Source organism: Cygnus atratus, chromosome 18 (genome assembly GCF_013377495.2).
Source record: "Cygnus atratus isolate AKBS03 ecotype Queensland, Australia chromosome 18, CAtr_DNAZoo_HiC_assembly, whole genome shotgun sequence".
Taxonomy (NCBI): domain Eukaryota; kingdom Metazoa; phylum Chordata; class Aves; order Anseriformes; family Anatidae; genus Cygnus; species Cygnus atratus.
The window spans coordinates 4,678,084-4,697,892 of record NC_066379.1 but is presented as its reverse complement, the minus strand read 5'-3'; the positions used below and the strand labels follow the sequence as shown (position 1 = coordinate 4,697,892).

Here is a 19,809-nt window from a genome sequence, read left to right as displayed (position 1 = left end):
AACAAACTGATTGACTGTATGTGTTCCAAATTCCTTTTAAGTTGTAGGCTGGCCTTGTCCTGAAATAATGACTGTGCAATGCAAAACTTCCTAACATAATTGTATATGTTCTTGGTTAAGCCTGAAGTCAGTACAAATTTGCTTCTTTCTCACACCAGTACATACCTTAAAAATTATCTGTTTCTCCAAATAGGAAATAGGTATCTTTGCTGGACCACTTCATCAGAAACTACCATTTGCTTTTCTACCACCACAGAAAGCGTCTGAAGGCCCACTTAACACTTCTTTCTGTTAATGTGTTATCATTTCTTCAGAATCCATGAACGCTTATAAAACTTACAAAAAAAAAAAGCAACAAGAACAAGACCTCCTGAAGCATCAAACACGCTGGAAGTCAAATATCTTCCACTTGCCCCTGCAGACAAGGTAAGCTATATTCAAACCATTGAAGTGGCAAGCTCTTTTTGTGTTCTGGTGTCAGAGGTCTAATACCAGGTGTAATGCAAGAGAAAATTTGTGGCAACTGATTCTAGAAATGTTGCACTGTAATTCTACTTGTTCCTAGAGATTATCTTTATTTTTGTCTTACCTTTTGAAGTCCTTTCTTTGGGGCATTCCCCCAGGAATTACAGGAGGAGCTGCTTTCTTGTGAAGCAGTATTATTCCACATATCTCCTTCTTCATCTTCCCACTGACTAGTACTGAGATTCACTTCATCCCCACCACTGCCCCAGCCTTCTTGCATAGATTTTGAAGCTGGAGGGAAAGAGGGAGAAGAAAATCAGATTTAATTTTATGCAAATTTTACAGAAATATCCCTTTATACCATATCCTGTATGCCAGCATTTAAGTATTTTCAAGAGATATATAGAGAGGTTCACCAAATAGCTTAATTGGCATTAAATGATAAGAACTCTTCCTTTGAAGCTAGCAAAAAAGAAAAGTGCTCTAAATACTGCTATAATAGAAAAACTCTAGCAATGGCAAGTCTTACTTTTTCCTGAACAAGTAAGATCTGTGATCATTCCAGTCTCCTAGGAACAGGGAACCAAAAGTATGACCACACATTTGTAATGTGCAATTTTGCTTTCAATGAATCTCGCCATTTTGGCCACCACATTCTTCCAGTGAACAAAACCAAATTACAAGGTTACTAACGGTCAGAAATTCATTCACGTCTCAGAAGAATGGGATCTGAAAGGAGCAAGTAGGCTGCAAGAGACACTTTACATTAAATGATGAGGTTGCGTCAGCTCAATCTGTTTTATTCTGTTTACTCTGTTTAAAGCAGAGATTACTCATTCCAAGACCTCTCAGTTCTCTTTTTAGGTTTTCTGGAACCTCTGACTATATCTGCTATTTAGTAGGAATGAAATTTAAAGATTATCACAGCCAAAGCAGAAGTTTTGGCTTTCATAACACCTTTATATTTACAGGACCAATGCATCAAATTCATAACTTTCAATGAATTTGGAATCTCATAAATTTTAAGAGAGCTAATGGGAGTTTTGAAAATTAAATTAAGAAAGTCTCTGATTTAAATGCACAGAAAAATCAGAAGTGGCTCTGTTTAAAGACACTGGCAGAAGAAAACACACTTTGCCCTTTTTCCCCAGCCCCTTAAGACAGTGACGTCCGTGCACGTACCTGGTTTGCACAGTGCTGGGGCAGCAGCTGGAGCATTTGTTCTTCCGTATGTCCCTGCCGACTCGGCAGGATTATCTCCCCACCCTGTACCACTGCTGGGGGGCTTCCCCCACGCTGAAGTGCCATTATCAACTGCAGCAGAAGGGGATGACGGCTCTCCCCAAGAAGCTTCGGTCTTTGTGTGGACGTTAGGCATTTCTCCCCAGCCTGCTGAAGCGAGGGGAAGGAGGGAAGAAGAGTGATGAGAGGAAAGGTTTCTTTTGTCAATAGTTTCAAAGACAGACATTTTATTAAAGTCTTTATCTGGAAAGAGCATGAACCAGTAAGCAGACACAGTGCCTCTAATTAAGCATACTTTAAAAAGCCTTTGATTTAGTCTCAAAAGTCTTTTTCTTAATTTAATAGTAATGTCAAGTTGTCAAGATGGAAAGAATATTTCTGAACATAGCCGGGGCAGCCAGGTGAAGCCCAAATGCGGCCCAAACCAAGCAGCTGCTTCCCGTGGCACTTCTCGGAGAAGACCAAGCAGGGCTCAGGGAACACAGCAATGGAAGCACTCACAAGACCAAGACCCAAATTTGAGTTGGGCCTTGCTCAGTGTAGTATTTTAAGTTGTTTTAATCCCTTTTAACTACTGTCAAATTATTGAATCTCTTTTCTCATGCCTTGTGCACAAGATGATACACCACTTTCAGTGCAGATTATGTGTTGTTAACATTCCTTAAAGCTTTTATTACAGCTCGTGTTTGATTGTGTTCACTCCCTGCCCCTTCGTCACTGAAGCTTTAGGTTATAACCAATATGGTTTTTATGGGAGAACTAACAAAAATGCAATTAGAACCCACAGTCAAATCATGAGGAATGGCACGCAGAAGTCACTGTTTTCCTGCAGAGTATTACTTCAGCTCATCAAAAGATGTAAGCCACTCTACAGGAACGGCCTTAGTCTGGCTTGAACGTAATGCACTTAAATCCGCATCACACCCATTTTAGCACTACAGTTAAATGTGCCAGGAGCTGCCACATAGCTTCAGAGTCCCAAAGAGCAACACAGACCAACACAACAAAAGCGTAACTTTAATTTTAAATGCCCATTACCTCTTACAAAAAGTCTTTTTTTTCCTGAAGTTTTTTTCTTTTTCTTTTTTCCTGTTGTACATAAGAATTCAGAAGTTTTGTTGAATATCAGCACTTGAGAAAAGCGTTTTCAGTTCTTTCTCCCCAAAACAATATCTAACGTACAGAAGAGCAGCTTCTGACTCTCACAGAGGACTATTTGCTTCATCGAATTTTCCAGAAGGTCAGATTTGGATCACAGATGGATTTCAAGGTACTTTTTGAAAACATGCGAGAGTGCCAGATACATAGCAGGCAAGAAAACAAAGCTTTTACATCTATCCAATGTTAACCTATTTTTCTACAATTACTACAAGAAAACATTGTATTACATGACAACACATCTCAAAGTATTGCAGAATTCAGTATTATGCTGTCTGTTTAAAATGTCCACTATCACTAGGCTGCCAATTCAAGAAAGCTGCCTTCTCTTCATTGGAGATGAGTATTATTAAGTATTATTAAGTATTTTGTTCCAACAAACGATGGCCCTGCCAAATCTGTAACTTCTGGCTCACAAAATGGAAACAGATCTGCTTAAGAAGGAAAATTGGTTTTACTACTACTCAAAAAAGCGTATCATTACTTTTTTTTTTTTTAAACCAGATTTCATAACTTAAGGGCTAGATGCCTACTTTGCTGCAGCATTATTCCTTCTTTGCTCCCCAGTGCTATCTGTAAAAATACTCCAAAAAGCTTCAAAGAGAAGAAACATAAGGTTTTCTACACCAGCTAATAACTAAAGAAGATATAAAATGGCAAAAAAGTCACCACAGAAGAACTTAAAGAGTATCCTGAAATAGATTAAACTGTCTAAGCAACAGCGTTTCATTAAGCAACAAGTCTAGCAGGCTTCTTGCTACAAGTCTTCGCAGAATTTACGGACTTCAACAGAATTTGTTACTAGAAACTGCAGGCAAAATATACCTCCAAAAGCAACTTGAATACTGACTAGCAGTGAAAAAAAACCCTTTCAAATCGTGGACTCATACCTGTTCACCACTCCAGTGTTACTGTATTACTTTATTTATTTTAGGCTCCATTTCTTAAAGCAACTGATTCTCTCATACAATGATAAAAGTGTACATGACATAAACCATACCCAAACGAAGCCTACAATGCTCAGGAACACGTAGCTTAATAAAGCTCCTTCACTACCAGCAAGGTTCATTGTGTTTTAAAACGTATTCCTGACCAAATCTCAAAATTCACTGTTTTATTAAGATGATTTTCATTTAAAACAGAAATGCTGCATTCTGTTCTAAGCCCAGCTGAAACTTCTGGTTCATTTTAAAATGCGTACAAATGATAAGCACACAAACACGCGCATGCATGTCAGTGAACCACTACTTAACCTGATGACTCCCCTTGGTGTGTCACCTAACACACTTGTTCAAGCTTATTGGTTGTATCTTTACGTCAAATTAATTTTTTATCTAACTTTTTGCCTTAATACTCAGGAGGCAACCTCGTAAGTGCATGGCTTCAATCACGTTGACATCTGAAAATGAGTAACTGCAGGCACATGAACCAAAACCCAAAACATTTCTGGAGCACCAACTGAAGTATAACATGCAGAGGCTGCAGAACACTAATATTCCCCTGAGTCCCTACAAAACATACTGGTAATACTTTAAGCAATTCGATTCAAGAAGTCAACCTTAAAACAAAATTCATAAATGGAAAAGGCAAAGTATACTAGGTTTTAAACTAAAAAATTCAAAAGAACTGGTCCTTCTGATGCTCTTTACTAGAAATTCAACAACATTGATTAAAGAGATCACAGATGTGCAACGTCCAAGTTATTTTGAGTTAAGTGCTTTAAGTGCGCTGAGCAGTAAATAAGACGGGATTACAAATAATGAGGGAACTAGCCTTTACTAAAAGATAATACTTGCAGGTACAAACAAACTAAATGTATTAAACAAAAGTTTTCAAAATTGTCTTAATACATCATATTAAGTGCAGGAAATCAGTAAATAAAACCTGAAGGCTGCTGGAGAAATAGGCTGTGCACAACAAAAATTAGCCTCTACATAAATTCCCGAGTACCTACCATTTATGAAGCTGTTTTTCCCTCCGAGGTAGGTACTCGCTCTGTTATTATCTTTGTGCTACCTTTTTATGTCTCTACATGGCTCTATTTTAAAAACTTTAAAAGGTTGGTATGTTTTCAGATGAATGATGCAAAACTCTACAGGTAAGAGGAAAGAATATATTTATATAATAATTCATATTTGTTATTGTCCAGAAGAGTACCTTTTTTTAAACGAGGTTTTTCCTTGATTTTTACAACATCCTAGTGTGCCTCATATTCAAAACAGACACAGGTGGAATATTAGTTCAAAGAATCTGCAGACCAAGCAGCTTGCCTCCAGGAGCACGATGCTTTCCAGCACTACACATTGCCCAACACAAGCAGATTGCAAATGGCATCATAGTGGGCTGAACAAACACAGAAAGCTACTTCTAAGCTCCTTTACACAGCTGTTTGGAAGGAAAACACCTTTGTGATGGTCTCAAATCTGAGCCAGTCTTCAATTTTCAAAAATTCTTATTATTTTCTTTATGAAAATAAGATGCACGTAAGGCTTTTTTAAGAAAAAGCCTCATGCTTTAAAAAAAAAAAAAAATCCACCACCAACAAAAACCAAAACCACAAGAAAAAAAGCAACAAACAGATCCACATGAATGTTGTTTTGCAGCAGGATAAGCTCTGCTAACAGCTACCTTGGCAAGAAAGTGAGGCTTTAATACGGAACTTTTTAAACTGTTAGAACTGCAAGAAACAAAGAGATTGCAGTGAGTAATAAATATGGCCACATTGGCAGAGTTTTGTTTTATAGAAATAAAAACATAATTAACATTGGGCCTCCGCCAACAGGAAATCCTCAAGGGAAAGTGAAATGTTAACTAAGTTATGGCAGGATGCAGTTGTTTTCCCTCAAAATAACCCTATAGCCATTTGGATGACAGAAATTGTTTTTCTTGAGGTTGTTTGGTCCGTGATAAATACCAGAGTGTATGACTACAATAAAGGCAAACCAAAATATCAGAACCTTATGCAGATGAAAAAGGAAGATAATAGACAGAAAAATGAAACTGTTTACTAAATAGTCACTTGTTAGTCTGCTTATAATAGAAAATAAATTAGCTATAGCAGTGTATTCATGCATGTATGTGTGTAAGGAAAGGTTACATATGTTTTAAGAGTCACCTGTACCCCTCAACCTTTCATGTCCTACTTTCCTAACAGGTATTCCAGTTCAGGCAGTGGAGCTCAATGCTTTCTTGCATTACTCAGCATCAGGGAAGCTCTTATTTGGCTGTCAGCGATGGGATCATCCCTGCGTGAGAGCAGAGGACAGGTTTCTCAGGATCACCTAGCTGTCCCCCAGCACTTAATTGTTAAAAGGCTGAGTGCACACAACAGGATTTTAGGTTTTCACATGAGCAGCCTCAAGGTGCTCAAAGCTGATCTGGTTTCCTGTCTGCTGTGATGAAAGTGCAAAGTGAAAAAAAAATGCATCCTTTCCATTTTCTGTTTCATGTAAATCACATGCTAAGAGTGGCACCGAAGTTGCTACTGACACAATGCCACAAGATTATAAAAGAAACGGACAAAATAATTTACACTTTGTTCGGATTTTAAAAGTGGAGCTGCTAACTCTCTAGGAACCACAACGACCTTAATTTTTGACATAAAATCTCCAAAGGGAAGCCCACATTTACTTCTGCTGGCTTCGTTTCTCGGATGGAAGACCATCTGTTGGAACCCTGCCAGTCTCTACCTATCTGGTACCTCTCCTCTATCTAACAGGAACACATCAAGCCCACTTCTTAGCATTTGGGGGAAAGAGCTGTTGGTGTTTGGGATCCAAAAATCTCTCTCTGATCACTCATTCCAGTTTGCAAAACTTTTTGTCACTTCTGCTTGTCTTTCTAAGTAACTCATCAGTAGCCCGGGAGGAAGCTCCTAAAACCAGAAAGGAGTATACTCATCACATTATCCACCCCTTTTGTGTGTGTGTTTTTATTTACAATAGAAAAAGAAACTCCTCAGACCATTACGCATTTCATCAAGTGTGTACCAACATCTGCTTCCCATCAATAGCTTTTAAGTTCTGCATTCAAAGAATTTTGAGAACTTCTGAGGATGGGTGACAACGTGAATAACAAGACTGCGACTTGGCCCCCATTTCTAAACTAACATAGTATAAACTCACAATTCTAAAAGGCACTGCTGCTCCTCTGAGAACCATTAACTAGTGCTGTACAGTGAAATTAAAATCCACTTCTTTGCTTTCGGTATGTGTGACTGTGCCACATCTTACAGCTATACATACAACAGGCTTCTGCAGTAATACAGGAACAGAATTCAGCATTCCTAATTCCCTGAATAACAGTAAATTATAAAAATGATTGGAAAAGCATGTCAGGATCCATGTAGATGATGAAATGCCAGTGTTAACTACTAAGTTCAAGTGCTGGAAAATTTTATATGAGCACTTATCTGTGCCCTATGGCATGGCCTTTAATTATACAATCAGGTTTTGCACAGAAATACTGTGCATGGAAAAGAACTGCTGTTGGATAAAATTTGGCTTTGTTTTACAGAAGTCTCCTGGCTTCAAGACTCTAGTTTCCCCTACAGCAGAGGCTGGAAATGCATATTCCCTGTCCCATGGGACAGGAAATTGAGGTATGAAAAAATTAGGTTAAATGGTATGACAACAGACTGTAAGCCCATGTCTGCCCATGATGTAGGAAAGCCATTCATTACTTGCTTTTTTTTTTTTTTAATGTCATAGATAATTCTATGATTTGCAGGTGTTGTAGGTCTGTGTAATTTCAACACAGATCAATAGAATAGTGCTCAAAAGCTGCTGTGTGCTATATGCAGTGTTAAAAATAGGTATTCTCACTTTGGGAAGCAAATAGGGTCATTTTAAATTGCACTCTTTTTTGCTTTCCGTGTGGGAAATAAACACAAGAGTAGCCCCTCTAAGGCACAGACAAAAGTAAAGCTGGTCATAGCACAAAAAGGCACAGAGGGCAGTACCTAGCTTCTGCTTATTTGCAGATTCGATGACAGACCTTCAAAATATTTCCACGTGGGGCTCTTATATCCATGCACACACACACAACTGTATGTAAGCAAAAATATACAAAGGACAACTTACGCCTTTGATAACTTTTAAGAATATCTGAACTGTATTTTGAATTGTCCTCACTTAAATTTATCCTCTTTCTTACATACGATCTTCAGTACATTCTGAGAGTTGTTTTGGTTTAATATCTTAGGATATTTCTAATGAAAATTTTTGCAAGATGCACAATACTGTCATTTTAACCTAGCCATGTGCTATCTCGAGTGGATCACTTCAAATAAATATGCAGTTCTCTGACTGCATAAACATATTACTTCAAAGAAACCCTTCCTTTGCTACCATCTTGTCTCCAGAGGTAACCCCTGAAGAGTAACACCAGTTTTGAAATTCCATTTTCACAATCTGAAGGACTCAGAACAGAGAATTTTCCTCTGCAAGGTGTTAATTATTTGAATAGCATTAATGACACATCACTGTACATGAACAGTTTTAAAAACATATGTAATTATCTAAAAGTCAGCTTACTGGGGGAAAAAAGAAAACAAACAAAAATGCTAAAAAAAAGACACCTCCGCTAAAATTCAGAAATTTGCATTGTCGGTTTCATGGGTGAAAGTTTAAATATGGATGAAGTAAGTTGAAAGCAAGAAAATTATAAAACAACTACGTTAGACTGGCTGTCTACAAATCTCTTTAAAGATTTCTCTATCTGGAGCACACTTTATTTTATAAAAATAGATACCCTCAACTATTAAAATATTTGACCAGAGAAAGGAACGCAAGACTATTTTTATACAGACATTACAGTAAGTTTGAATTATTTCAAAACATCGAAGACAAAAACGATGGAAATAAGAGAAGTGGAACAAATCCCACTTGGAGAAAAGTACAGTTAGAATGTCAATATTTAGCCACAACCAAGACGAAACAAAAACTTGGGCACAAAATCAGATGAAGAATTTTAAAGAGCATTGCAAGATTAGATTTCTTTCGAGAAGTCTGTGGTCGTGACATAGAGCAGGGCTTCTAGTGACATTTATTTAAATACCTCCCCCCTAAACACTTTTTTTTTTTCTTCCCATTTTCATTCCTTGCTGCTTGTCTACAATGGTACCTTGGTTTTGATTAGAAAAATTCCTATACTCTTTTCGGATGCTCAAAAACCTTGTCTTTGGAACACAGCTAAAGGTAGACTAATTCTTCCCAGCCACCCTGAATGTTAACATCTTTAACCAATCCAGCTTTACGAGAACATCATAAAAATCCAGGATACTCTCCGTGCTTGAGACCTGAAGTACGGAAGAGAACTGTTTCTTCATAAAAGACAACAAACAGAAGACAGAGAAACAGCATCAGCCTGGATTCATACAACTGTTAAAAAACATCTGCTGCAAAGAGATATGGTTCATAGAAAAGAAACAGATGCTTAGTGTCTAAACAAGAACAAAGACTGACTAACAGTAACAGAGGACAAATAAGAGAAGAAAGGTTAGCAAAAAGACATGGAGCTCTCAAATGGCTGAATTAAATGAAGGTGCTAACTAACCGTGGAACACCTGACAAAATAAATATAGATCAACAAGCTCAGGTTCCAGAGCTTTATTGACCAGATATTGTTTAAAGCTTTTCTTACACTCATTGTGCAGCCAGCCAAATTCCTCTCTGGTCCTACTTTTAAAACATTTTCTATTCCAAAAAGGTATAGTCAACTGGTTTCACTTAGATACGCAGTTTTCCAGATTTGCTCATTGGGACCTGCTGCAAGCACATTTCAGTTATTCTCACATACACTAGTGCAGCACTGGCAAAAAGATCATAAAAGGCAACAGAAACTTACAGAAACAGAAACAGAAAAATCCCTTGCCTGTATCATGTCTATAAAGAATTAAAAATAAGGTATTTGAACTTAAGGTAACAGCGTTGTTAACTGTTAAGAATACTGCCTTAGAGTAAATGAATGCATTTATATTGTGACACAAATACAGGATTTCTCTCTCTAATGCACAACTACACAGCAATCAGGCTAGACAGCATTCAGCAATAATGGAACTGGTATAACGTAGCTTATAAAACTATTTTCATACCTGGACCAAGCAGCGGGGACCGGTTCGGCTGGGCACTTGACTGGTGCGATGGCTGAGGTTCAACCATGTTTGTGTTGATAATGGTGCTAGTGGTGGTGGTATTGGTTGTGGTACTGCTCTGAATTATAGGATTATTTCTATCCCACATGTTTACAGTCTTGTTGTTGTTGTAATTTGGATCGCCCCAAGCTGAGGTACCATCATCGATTTCCATCTTGCGGCGAATGGACGGTGGAGATGGCTCTTCCCAGCCAGTTGCCTCACAGTTCTCTTTTTGTTTGGCTGGCACTGGCCCACCAACCCACCCTGACCCCGTCTGTTTTACAGAAGCAGCTCCTCCCCAGTTACTCACATTGTTGTCCTGGGGTTTATTAGCCCAATTTTGTTGGGGGCCTGGCTTTAACGATTCCCCCCAACTTGTACCTGTATTAGCCTTGCTGTTTGTGCCATTTCCCCACCCACTGGTCCCAGACCTCGTGGAATCATTCCAACCAGACCCTGACCTATTGTCAGAGTCCCATCCAGATCCATTCTTCTTCCCATCACCCAAGTGTCCAGGAACAGATGACGAATCTGTCCAATCTCCGCCTCCTGAAGTCCAGCTTGGATTTGATTTCTGTCCATCTCCCCAGTTTTGAGTTTTGGGTTTCTGGGGTTCACCCCAGGTAGGTGATTTGTCCTCCTGATTTGCGGTCCCACTCCAAGCGTGGCCGCTTTTGGCAGCAGCAGCATTATTAACAGTAGTAGAGCTTGCTGACTCTCCCCATCCCCCTGGGCCATTTGGTGCTTTGTTGTTATTGTCTCCCCAGCCTGTATTTGTTGGAACAGCTGCAGGTGGAGAGTTGACCCACCCAGATACTGAAGAGGTATTTGTACTGTTCATGATGGACCCATCGTTCTTCCCCCCTGAGTTTGAAGATTGAGTAGCTGCACAACCCCAGGCCTCCGTTCCATTGTCATTCTTTCGTTCAGACCTTGGGGACTCTTCAAATTCCCAGGCAGTGTTTTGCTTTACAGGGGTCTGTCCCCACCCTGTATTGGACAGGACCCTGGGGTCAAGGTCATTTCTTGGCAACTGAACTTGCCCTTGGTCTATCATCCCTTTATCTCTCCTCCTGCCTTCTCCAGCCCCCTCCCTCCCAGTACTGCCTTCGTTTTGACTTCCACCGCTGTCGTTACTTCCTTCGCTAGCTGTGGTGCCAGATGCTGCAGCTTTGGCCCAAGAGTTCATTTGTTCATTGCCCTGCTGCATGGCAGGATTCGGACTGGTAACACTAGAGCCATCCCAACCCGTTGATCCTTTCCCGTTGATGTCACTATTGGAATGCTGGTTTGGGGGCTTGCCCCATTCACCGTTTACACCGTTACTGGCGTTACGGTTGGGGTGGCCCCAAGCTCCAGAATGCATGCTACCAACACCGCTGTTGCCACCGCCCCTGCCCCACGCTAGTACCCCAGGGCCAGAAGGAGGCCCTGAATCCCACGCACTCGCTCCATTTCCTTCCTTTTGCACAGCACTGCTGGATCCATTTTGTTTAGCACTTAATGCTGAGTTCACAGTGTCTCCATTCCCCTGACTGAACCCAGAATTGCTGTTTCCTGTGGCAGGATTACCGGGGGACATCCCCCATACTGAACTGCCCATTCCTTCACCACTGCCCCCACTGACTTGAGAAACTGATGTTCCATTAGCACCAGGAAGGCCTTGCAGGTGGGGCGGGATGATGGCCCCCATACCAACAGCCATCCCCCAGTTCGGCAGTCCATTTGTCTGCATTGCATTGATAGGGTTTGGTGAAGAGTTCATGGGGTTAGTGTTATTTGGTCCATCAGTGTTAAGGTTCTGAGGTTGTACGCTGAAAGACACATTCTGAGAAGTGGACGTTTGTGGTTCTGTGCTCTCTTGCGGCAGCAAGTTTCCCCAAGCACCTAAGGTGCCTGTTGGGTTCCCATTCTGGTTGCCCATGTTCTGACCTATGGCACTGACTGGACTGCAAATACTGGAAGGGTTGCCTGCTCCCACAGTTCCTTCATGTCCGAGTACAGGCCAGGCAGCTGGATTGGCATTAGGGTTAAGGTTAAGATTAATGCCAGCATTTGAGTTGGAAGCACCCCAGCAGTTTTGACTTCTACCATCTCCAATCATGTTGTCCATCTTTCCATCCCCACCGCTGGCAGAGCAGTGAGCTAGGCCAGAGCTGGAGCCCGCAGCCACCCCCCACACCCTGGCCGAGTTTCCGTTACCGTTTGCTCCACCAGCTCCAAGGGCACTCTGGTTAGAAGTGCTTTGGACGAGTGCTCCGTTGGCGCCATTATTGCCATTAGTTTTCTTTGTATGTCCAGTGAAGTTGCCTTGGGCACTCCCTGTAGCCATGCTACTGTTCTCTGAGCCACAGTTGGAGGCAGAGTCAGTGTCTGTAGTACATTCTGAGGCAGATTCAGTCTCAGCTCCTGTGATGGAAGGCCACGCTTCCTTGTCAGTCCTGTCTATTATCACTTTATCCCAGCTGCAGTTGCCTTCACTCCTGAAAGTGGGCTGCTGTCCCCAGTGGGAATTTTCATAATGGTCTCCCAATCCACTGTGACTGAGATCTGAAAGGATCCGATAAGGTTGAAAATGAGTCCACTGTTCAAGTACCACAAAAACACGCTCTTAAGTACTGTTTTACATCGCTAGCTGTAACACTGAGCTCTGCATTGAAGTCTAGATCATGCTAAAATTTGGAGCACATTTTCTAATATAATACAGTAATTTTTTCTACTACAATAAACTACCATGCTCATATTTAGTTTTGTTGTTTTTTTTTTTTTAATCTGACAAAACTCTCAATTAAAATAATGGAATAATTCCATTTTAGAACAGAGCAGTAAAAATATTTTGCATCTCTTGGTATACTAGTTAAAATAATAAACACAATAAATATGGATAGCAAATACACTAAACCTACATGAAAAATCTAAAAAGCAAATTTGGAAAAAAGATCTGTGAGTCTCATCATTTTACTCAGTCTTCATTCTTCAGAGAAACAAAGAACATCCAATAAAAATAAATGTCTGCCTACCATTAGATATTATATGCACACGCCCCCCCCCCCCAATTAATTTAGGTTTTCAACCCTTCCTGTAAATAAAGGAACAAATACTGACAGCCATCTTCGTTATACAGCATCAATTATACATTTAAACACCATAACTATAACTTACATTTTAGCAGAGAACATAGGCATTTCTTAATAACAGCTCTGTTAACAAACTTCGCTCTTAAAGGATTTACATGGGGTTTAAACATGCTTTTTAACTTGCACATACAGCCCTAATTCCAACCCCCAAACCAGTGAAAACTAACATTATATTACACATATTCAGAAGACAGTCTATTCAGAGCTCCTCCCACATCATTAAATGTAGGTGCTAATCCAAACAATTTTTAAAAAAGCTCTCGAACCTCTAATTGCTTGCTAGGGCGCAAAGTTAAACAGAAAGACAACCATTCTCATGCTAAGGACTCAAGCTTAGTCAAGTTTTTGCTTTTACTTTCTATCCCAATTGCTCTCTACAAAGGATTTTTAGTACAGATTACTCCTTTTAGTTTCTTTTGATGGGAATTTTATTGCAAGGGATTCGGTCTGATCCTAGGCATACATACTGGAGGCCATCTGCAGAACAGTTCTAACTGGCTATCTAAAGAAGGGAGAAAACTGCGTATACATATACATTACAAATTTCAGACGTCAATTATTTTTACTTGCTTTAAATCTGCAGAAACATGACCTATTTTTATGATCAATTAGTCTAGATTAGATTTGAATAAGAAATGCATGACTGTTTTGAGGGTAGGATGTATACAACAAACCTCCCAAATAAGCCGCTAACAGTGGATGACTAATATACATTGATTTGAATCACAAATATTTTGGTGTGATTAGCTCCTCTAACTGCTTCCAATTAAAGGTATTCCAACACTGTGAAAAAATGGTTCCAAGAATAGAAAAAGCGCTCTCTCTTTGACAAAGTCTCATTATTCACACATTTCACCTGTGGCTGTGCAAGCAAGAGCAGTGATTACTCAGTTGCCTCACGCAGATTATCAAGATGAAGAAAGAACACACTAAACCAGGACAGATTGCATCTTCTTTTTTTCTAAATCAATTGAAACAAAAGTATGCATGATAAAGAAAGGAAGGGAAAACAGTCTCAGCTCATCGCCTGTCTTCGCATGATGCCAGGAAAAGCCTAGTGTTAAACAGAAAGAGCTAAATAACTGGCATTTGTACGACAAATCCTACAGAGAATATGAACCAGCCACTTGGGCTGACCTGGATTCCTGCCCCTACATGCAATGGCTAGAAAGGAAGAAAGCATCACGTTACTCCTGGACAAAACTGACTGGTTACAGAGCTGAGGAAGGAGGTTGAAAATTTACCTGATAATCTAGGTTTGCTACACAGGTGTTAAATAGAGACCAGAATCCCAGATAAGACATGGAAGGTGAAAGGAAGCCTGTGAAATGACTTAAAATGGGTCAACAGGGTCAGAAATATGAGCCAAGCAGTATTCTTAGCAGAGCACAAATGAACAAAGGAAAAAAGCTGCAGCAGCCAAGGCCAGAAGATAAGAAGTTGAGGTAACCAAGGAATCAGATAAGAGGAGTTGTGTGAGATTTTTTCAACACAGTGGGTGGTGAGATTCAGCAGTACGTTTCAGACATGTCAAAAAGATTTAAAAGTGCTTTGAAATATACAGTTTCAATAAAAGGGTCTTGTCAAAGCCGAAACCTCAGGTACACATGTGAGTGCCTGGGAGAACAACAGTGCTGCCCAAGGCAGGCAAGAGTCTCTGTGCAGGGCAGGTTTATGAAGAAAGGTCAACAGCACAGTGCAGGATGGCTCGATACTCACCGAGGTGACACAAAGACCAACAAGATGAGATCAAAGGCAGCTGCTTGATTAACCTTTTTATTTTTTAAACAATGATGGTAGTTAAAGCAATGCTAAAGTATGAAAGCATTTAAGTGACAGAACGTAAAAGGAAGGGGTGGGAACAGAAGAGGAAGATGACAGAACTCTGGAAGATTCAAAGGAGCAAAACCATTCTTTATATGAGACAGTGGGATTTTGAAGAGCTGCCAGAGAACAAACAAACAAACAAAATTACGATGTGGAAGAACTATACAGACCAACAGATGGCCCTATTAAAATATAGCAAATGGCCAGGTACCTGAGCTTGGCTAAGCCCATCACTCCAGACAGCATCACACAAACACGTTTGGCTCAGGAAGCAGCATCCACGCAGCTCAAACGCCCTTTGCTTTTCAAGGGTTTGCAATAGTTGCTCCCTTCTAACAGCATTGTTCCTTTTACTGAGATTCAGATTATGCCCTCAACAGTAACAACTGACTAATCTGAAAGTGGTTACTCTGATAAGGATTAAAATAATTCTGTCAGATGACATAAAATAAGCCAGTACTCCCGTTAACAGCAGTGTACCTGTGTTGCTCGGTCCCTGATCTGGAGTCAGCAGTATCGTGCTGGCAGCTTTCACAAGTAATGTGCTCAAAAAGCCAAACAAAACCTAAATTCAATCCCTTCCAGTATAACCTCTACAGCAATAGGACTATCAAGTTAAAAACAACAACAACGAAACTGAAAAACATACTCAAAGGTAGTTTCTTGCAGATTCAAGACAGAAGTTGCCCCCCAAAGCTCCTTCAGTAACCAACATTAGGTATTTCACTTTAGCTTCTGGGGTCCGAATCTCCACCTTGATTTTCTTGTGCGTTAAAACATGATGGTGGCTACCACATAGCTAACAACCTGTCTAAACAAATGACCTGCAAGAGCTCCTTAGAAATATCTTTCTTCAAGCCTCAGACAGGAAGAGTTTTTCAGAGACAATCACTTCGCAGTCTCCGAATAGGTACTGGAACAACTGCTTCTAACACCAAAAGGCTGCTGCTATAAAACTAGTAAGAAACAGGGCAGATTAAAAATAAAAATCACAAAACAAACATGCAGCTGCAAGAACTGTGACTCTACTGCTAGGCAGATAACAGACTTCGACCACAGACTGATCCTGAAGAAAGTAATTTTTTTATATTTTTGTCTCTAGAAACAAATACCCAAAAGATATTTTTCCATTTTCTCCAGACTAAAAGTAGTTCATTTCTATAAAATAAATAACCATAGAGTAGCAAAGTCCTACCTAATCCATAAGGATTTTACACAAATAGAAAAAATGATGAAAGGAAAATATTTTTATATGATTAAATCTAGGGGAAATTTTTTGTTTGTTTGGGGTTTCTTTTGAACACAGAAATTCCTTCCAACTCTCTAGGAAACCGAGTCTTCATAAAAATTGCCAATATTTTATTTTATAAGCTGTTAAGACTGAAACGGGAAAGCCATTAAAGTGTCAGTTCTTAAGAATCAGTTCCTCTTTATTCATGCAAAGATCTGAAATAGAGCACTGCAGTCTACCAGAAGCATTTCTATCCTTCTTATGAGCAAAGATTTTAAACAAAGCATTAGGAACAGGAACCACAGGTATTTTATGTCAGCAAATTGTAGTGCTGGTACACCACAAAGTCAAATTGATTTTTAAATTAATACTTCGTGTTTGAAAAACTTAATAATGCATCTTTTACAAAATACAGTTCCCTTGATTAAAAAAAAATCTCCAGCAATCAAGAAGGAAAAATTACTCTAATACTGAGATTAACAACTCAAATTTGTTTTAAACACACAACTTCTGTCAAATTGCAAGCATACAGGTTACCTGAGAAATGCAAAGCTTTTTCAGGTAGATCAGTGTTACCAATAAGCATGAGTGTTGTTCTTTTTTTCCCCTAAATAATATAACAAGGTGGGAGGAGATTGCTGGTGCTAAGCACTGCAGCCAGCATGCTTTACAAATTTTCAGTTGTTATTAAAAATAGAAAATGTTTTTAGCTGTGTTTGATAATATAAATAATTAGTTGCAAAATCAGGTTAATGTTTACACAGATTACAAATGTAAAGTATGAGTAGACTGAAATGTGAGGAACTGTTGCATGCATGCATTTCTTTGAAAAGCAAAACACTTGGCCTGCACAACGGCAAACACTTTGATCCTCCTCTAAAAACGCTGTTTATGATAATATTCCTCTTCATTTTTTTCACCTAAGTTAAAAGTAATTGTATCTTCATAACTTCCATTACTGTAATTAGTTTGAACAGTATGCAGTAAAATTATGCATCCTCAACTATAACATTCAGCTGATTTACAAACCAAAGTGTGGAGAGGGTGCGAAATGGCAAAGCCTGGGATAAATTTTTAATGACAGCCATATGATAAGTATTAGATTTGATTTAAAATCAGATGAACAAAACAGACTACCCCCTTCTTATTACTGGTTTTATTTTTCAATTCATTTTAGTCAGCATAACAACCACCAGATTCATTGGCTCGTTCTGCTCTGCACAAATGACAGCTTACAGACGGTGTTGTTCTTTGCTTTGACATGCGGGAGAGAAAAAAAAATCCCCGAGGCTTGTGACAGTCCGACTGGGGATTGTAATCATCACACAAAGTTTAGTGATTCTGAGTAGGAAGTCAAGAAAAAAGGACAAATTGCTCTCTTCATCTGAAATATATAGTTTAATTTTCAATTCAAGTTAACGGGAGATGATCTTTAAAACAGACTACAAATGAATTTTTCTAATTCCGAGTTTAATAGGAATTGCCAGAAATATGTTAAGCGTTAGATCAAATGTATGCTAAATTTATAAAAGAAAGAAAAAATGACACAGGCATCTATTCTGAAGAATGAAATATAATGAAGTAGAAAACCTGTCAATTGTAGTGCTAACATTTAAGGTTACCTGCCACATTCAGCTCTATGCATTCACTGTCTGAGGTTGAGGACAAATCTGGAAACTGTCATCTATTTGAAGTAACTTACAAAGCTAACTTACAACAAGTCTCCTATGTGTTATGAAGCTGAAATCTTGAAAAGCATACATAATCTGGAAAAATAGACAAAAGATGGAAGCATGGAATAAAACAGCTTTATTTTAAAACTAAGCCACGGTTAAGTACACGAGTGGGAAAGCCTGTTATCCCATTTTAATTTTCTGCACTACGACATTAAAATGCAGCTCATTTCCTCTGATGCTGAAACCCTTTAAATGCATTAAGAAAACAAGCACAAAATACGCAACATTCGCATTACTAGCAGAGACTGCACTAAACGCTAGCTCTTCGAGACAAAGCAGCAGCAGCAAACACCAAGTCGTTTCATTTTTCTGCTCGCTGCAATGGATCTTTAGCAGGCAGCTCGCTGCGAAGACGCCATTTTATCAAACCTGAAATGCAGCCAAAAGCTTAGGACGCTGCGCTGCTGCTCTCTCTCTGAAATGTTATGTAATAAATTGATTTAACAGAAGCAGATGCTATTTTCTCAGGGTTAGGGTTACTTTTTTTTTTTCCTCCCCCTTTGGCTCTAAAAAGGGCTGATGGGTAATAAAATACCTGAAGAAAGGAGCCGCCCAACCATCCTAGGAGACGCTACATTGTGTGCAGAGCTGTTCCCGCTCCTGCATCTACGTTCTCCGGGGCTCTGTGCTTCAATATGTCGGCTGTGCACAGTGTGAGCCTCATCCTGTAGAGCTGCCAAGAAAATCTCTCCGTGCAGTGAGCGCCCAGACAACCTGCGCGCCGGGCCGGGCCGGGCCTCAGCGCCGCTGGCTCGGGCCGTGCCCTCGGCAGGCTCAGCCTCCCGGCCCCTCGCTCGGCTGCGGGGCCAGCTACCAGCCGAGCCGCAGTTCTAAGCTTTGATTATCTAATTGCAGCTGACACTAAACCGATCTTCCTTCCTCTTTAAATTCTCGCAACTGTCACAAAACATTTTCACTTCGGGACCCAGCTACAATTAGCGCCCCGGCCGCTTTTCTTCGGGTTTTGAAAGTCAGCCAAAAGCGCGGGCGCGTGGTGCTGAGGCGCTGCGCCGCTGCCTCCCGCCGCCATCCTCCTCCTCGCCATCCTCCTCCTCCTCCTCACCACCCTCCTCCTCCTCACCACCCTCCTCCTCCTCCTCCTCCTCCTCCTCCTCCTCCTCCTCCTCTCAGGCACTGGGGAGCAGGCAGAGCTGCAGCGCTCAGAACAAGTCCCATATGTGTATTGGCCCGTTGCCAGATGCTTAATTACTTCCCTGCCTCTATCTCAAAGAGATCTAGGCAGCCAACAGGAGAGCATATTAATCAGGGCCCTGGCTGTTTATAAACGTAGGCAACAACTGCCCCAGACAACACGTCGCTCTGCCTCCTGCGGCAGGGGGAGATCTCCAAAGCCACCCGGAGATCTTCACCCGTGCAAACACACCGTGAGCAGAAAGGGGAACAGCCTCGCACTGCCGGGCCCTACACAACACCACAAATTATGCATGAGCACACACGGAGAACTTTTATCAGGGCGCACACAAAGATCTCCAAGGATAATTTACACACAACCTTCCAGTACGTCTAGTACGCTCTTCACAACTACTTCCCCTCCTCATTTCCCTTCTCTTCCTCCGGTCTGTCCCAAATACATACTAATTACACAGCAAACGCAGCACGTTTTAAATTTGCTGTTTCAATTCTTGTCAGGTGTTCATCCCAACAGCTTTCTCCTTTCGCGCGGGACTGTACGCAGCCGATGTCTCTTTAAAGGTTTGGCTGCGCTCTCCGAATCGCTGCCACTTCACCACCACGGCACAATCACTGCTGCTATTCTTGGCTCCAGAACTGTTCCACTGAAGTACTCCTGAAAATAGTCGGTTTCCCTCTGAAGACATTTACTCCCCGCTTCTTTGCAATAGTGTCTGAATGCTGGAT

The 19,809-nt window shown here is 40.4% G+C and overlaps 1 protein-coding gene across 1 annotated transcript in view; it reads right to left on the bottom strand.

Moving 5' to 3' along the window:
• Positions 1–19,809, bottom strand: part of TNRC6C (trinucleotide repeat containing adaptor 6C) — a 295,949-nt gene that overhangs the window by 25,542 nt on the left and 250,598 nt on the right. Inside the window, 3 exon segments of the mRNA XM_050714356.1 lie at positions 590–756; positions 1,648–1,857; positions 9,959–12,550. Of these exon segments, the coding sequence (XP_050570313.1) occupies positions 590–756; positions 1,648–1,857; positions 9,959–12,550 (2,969 nt within the window).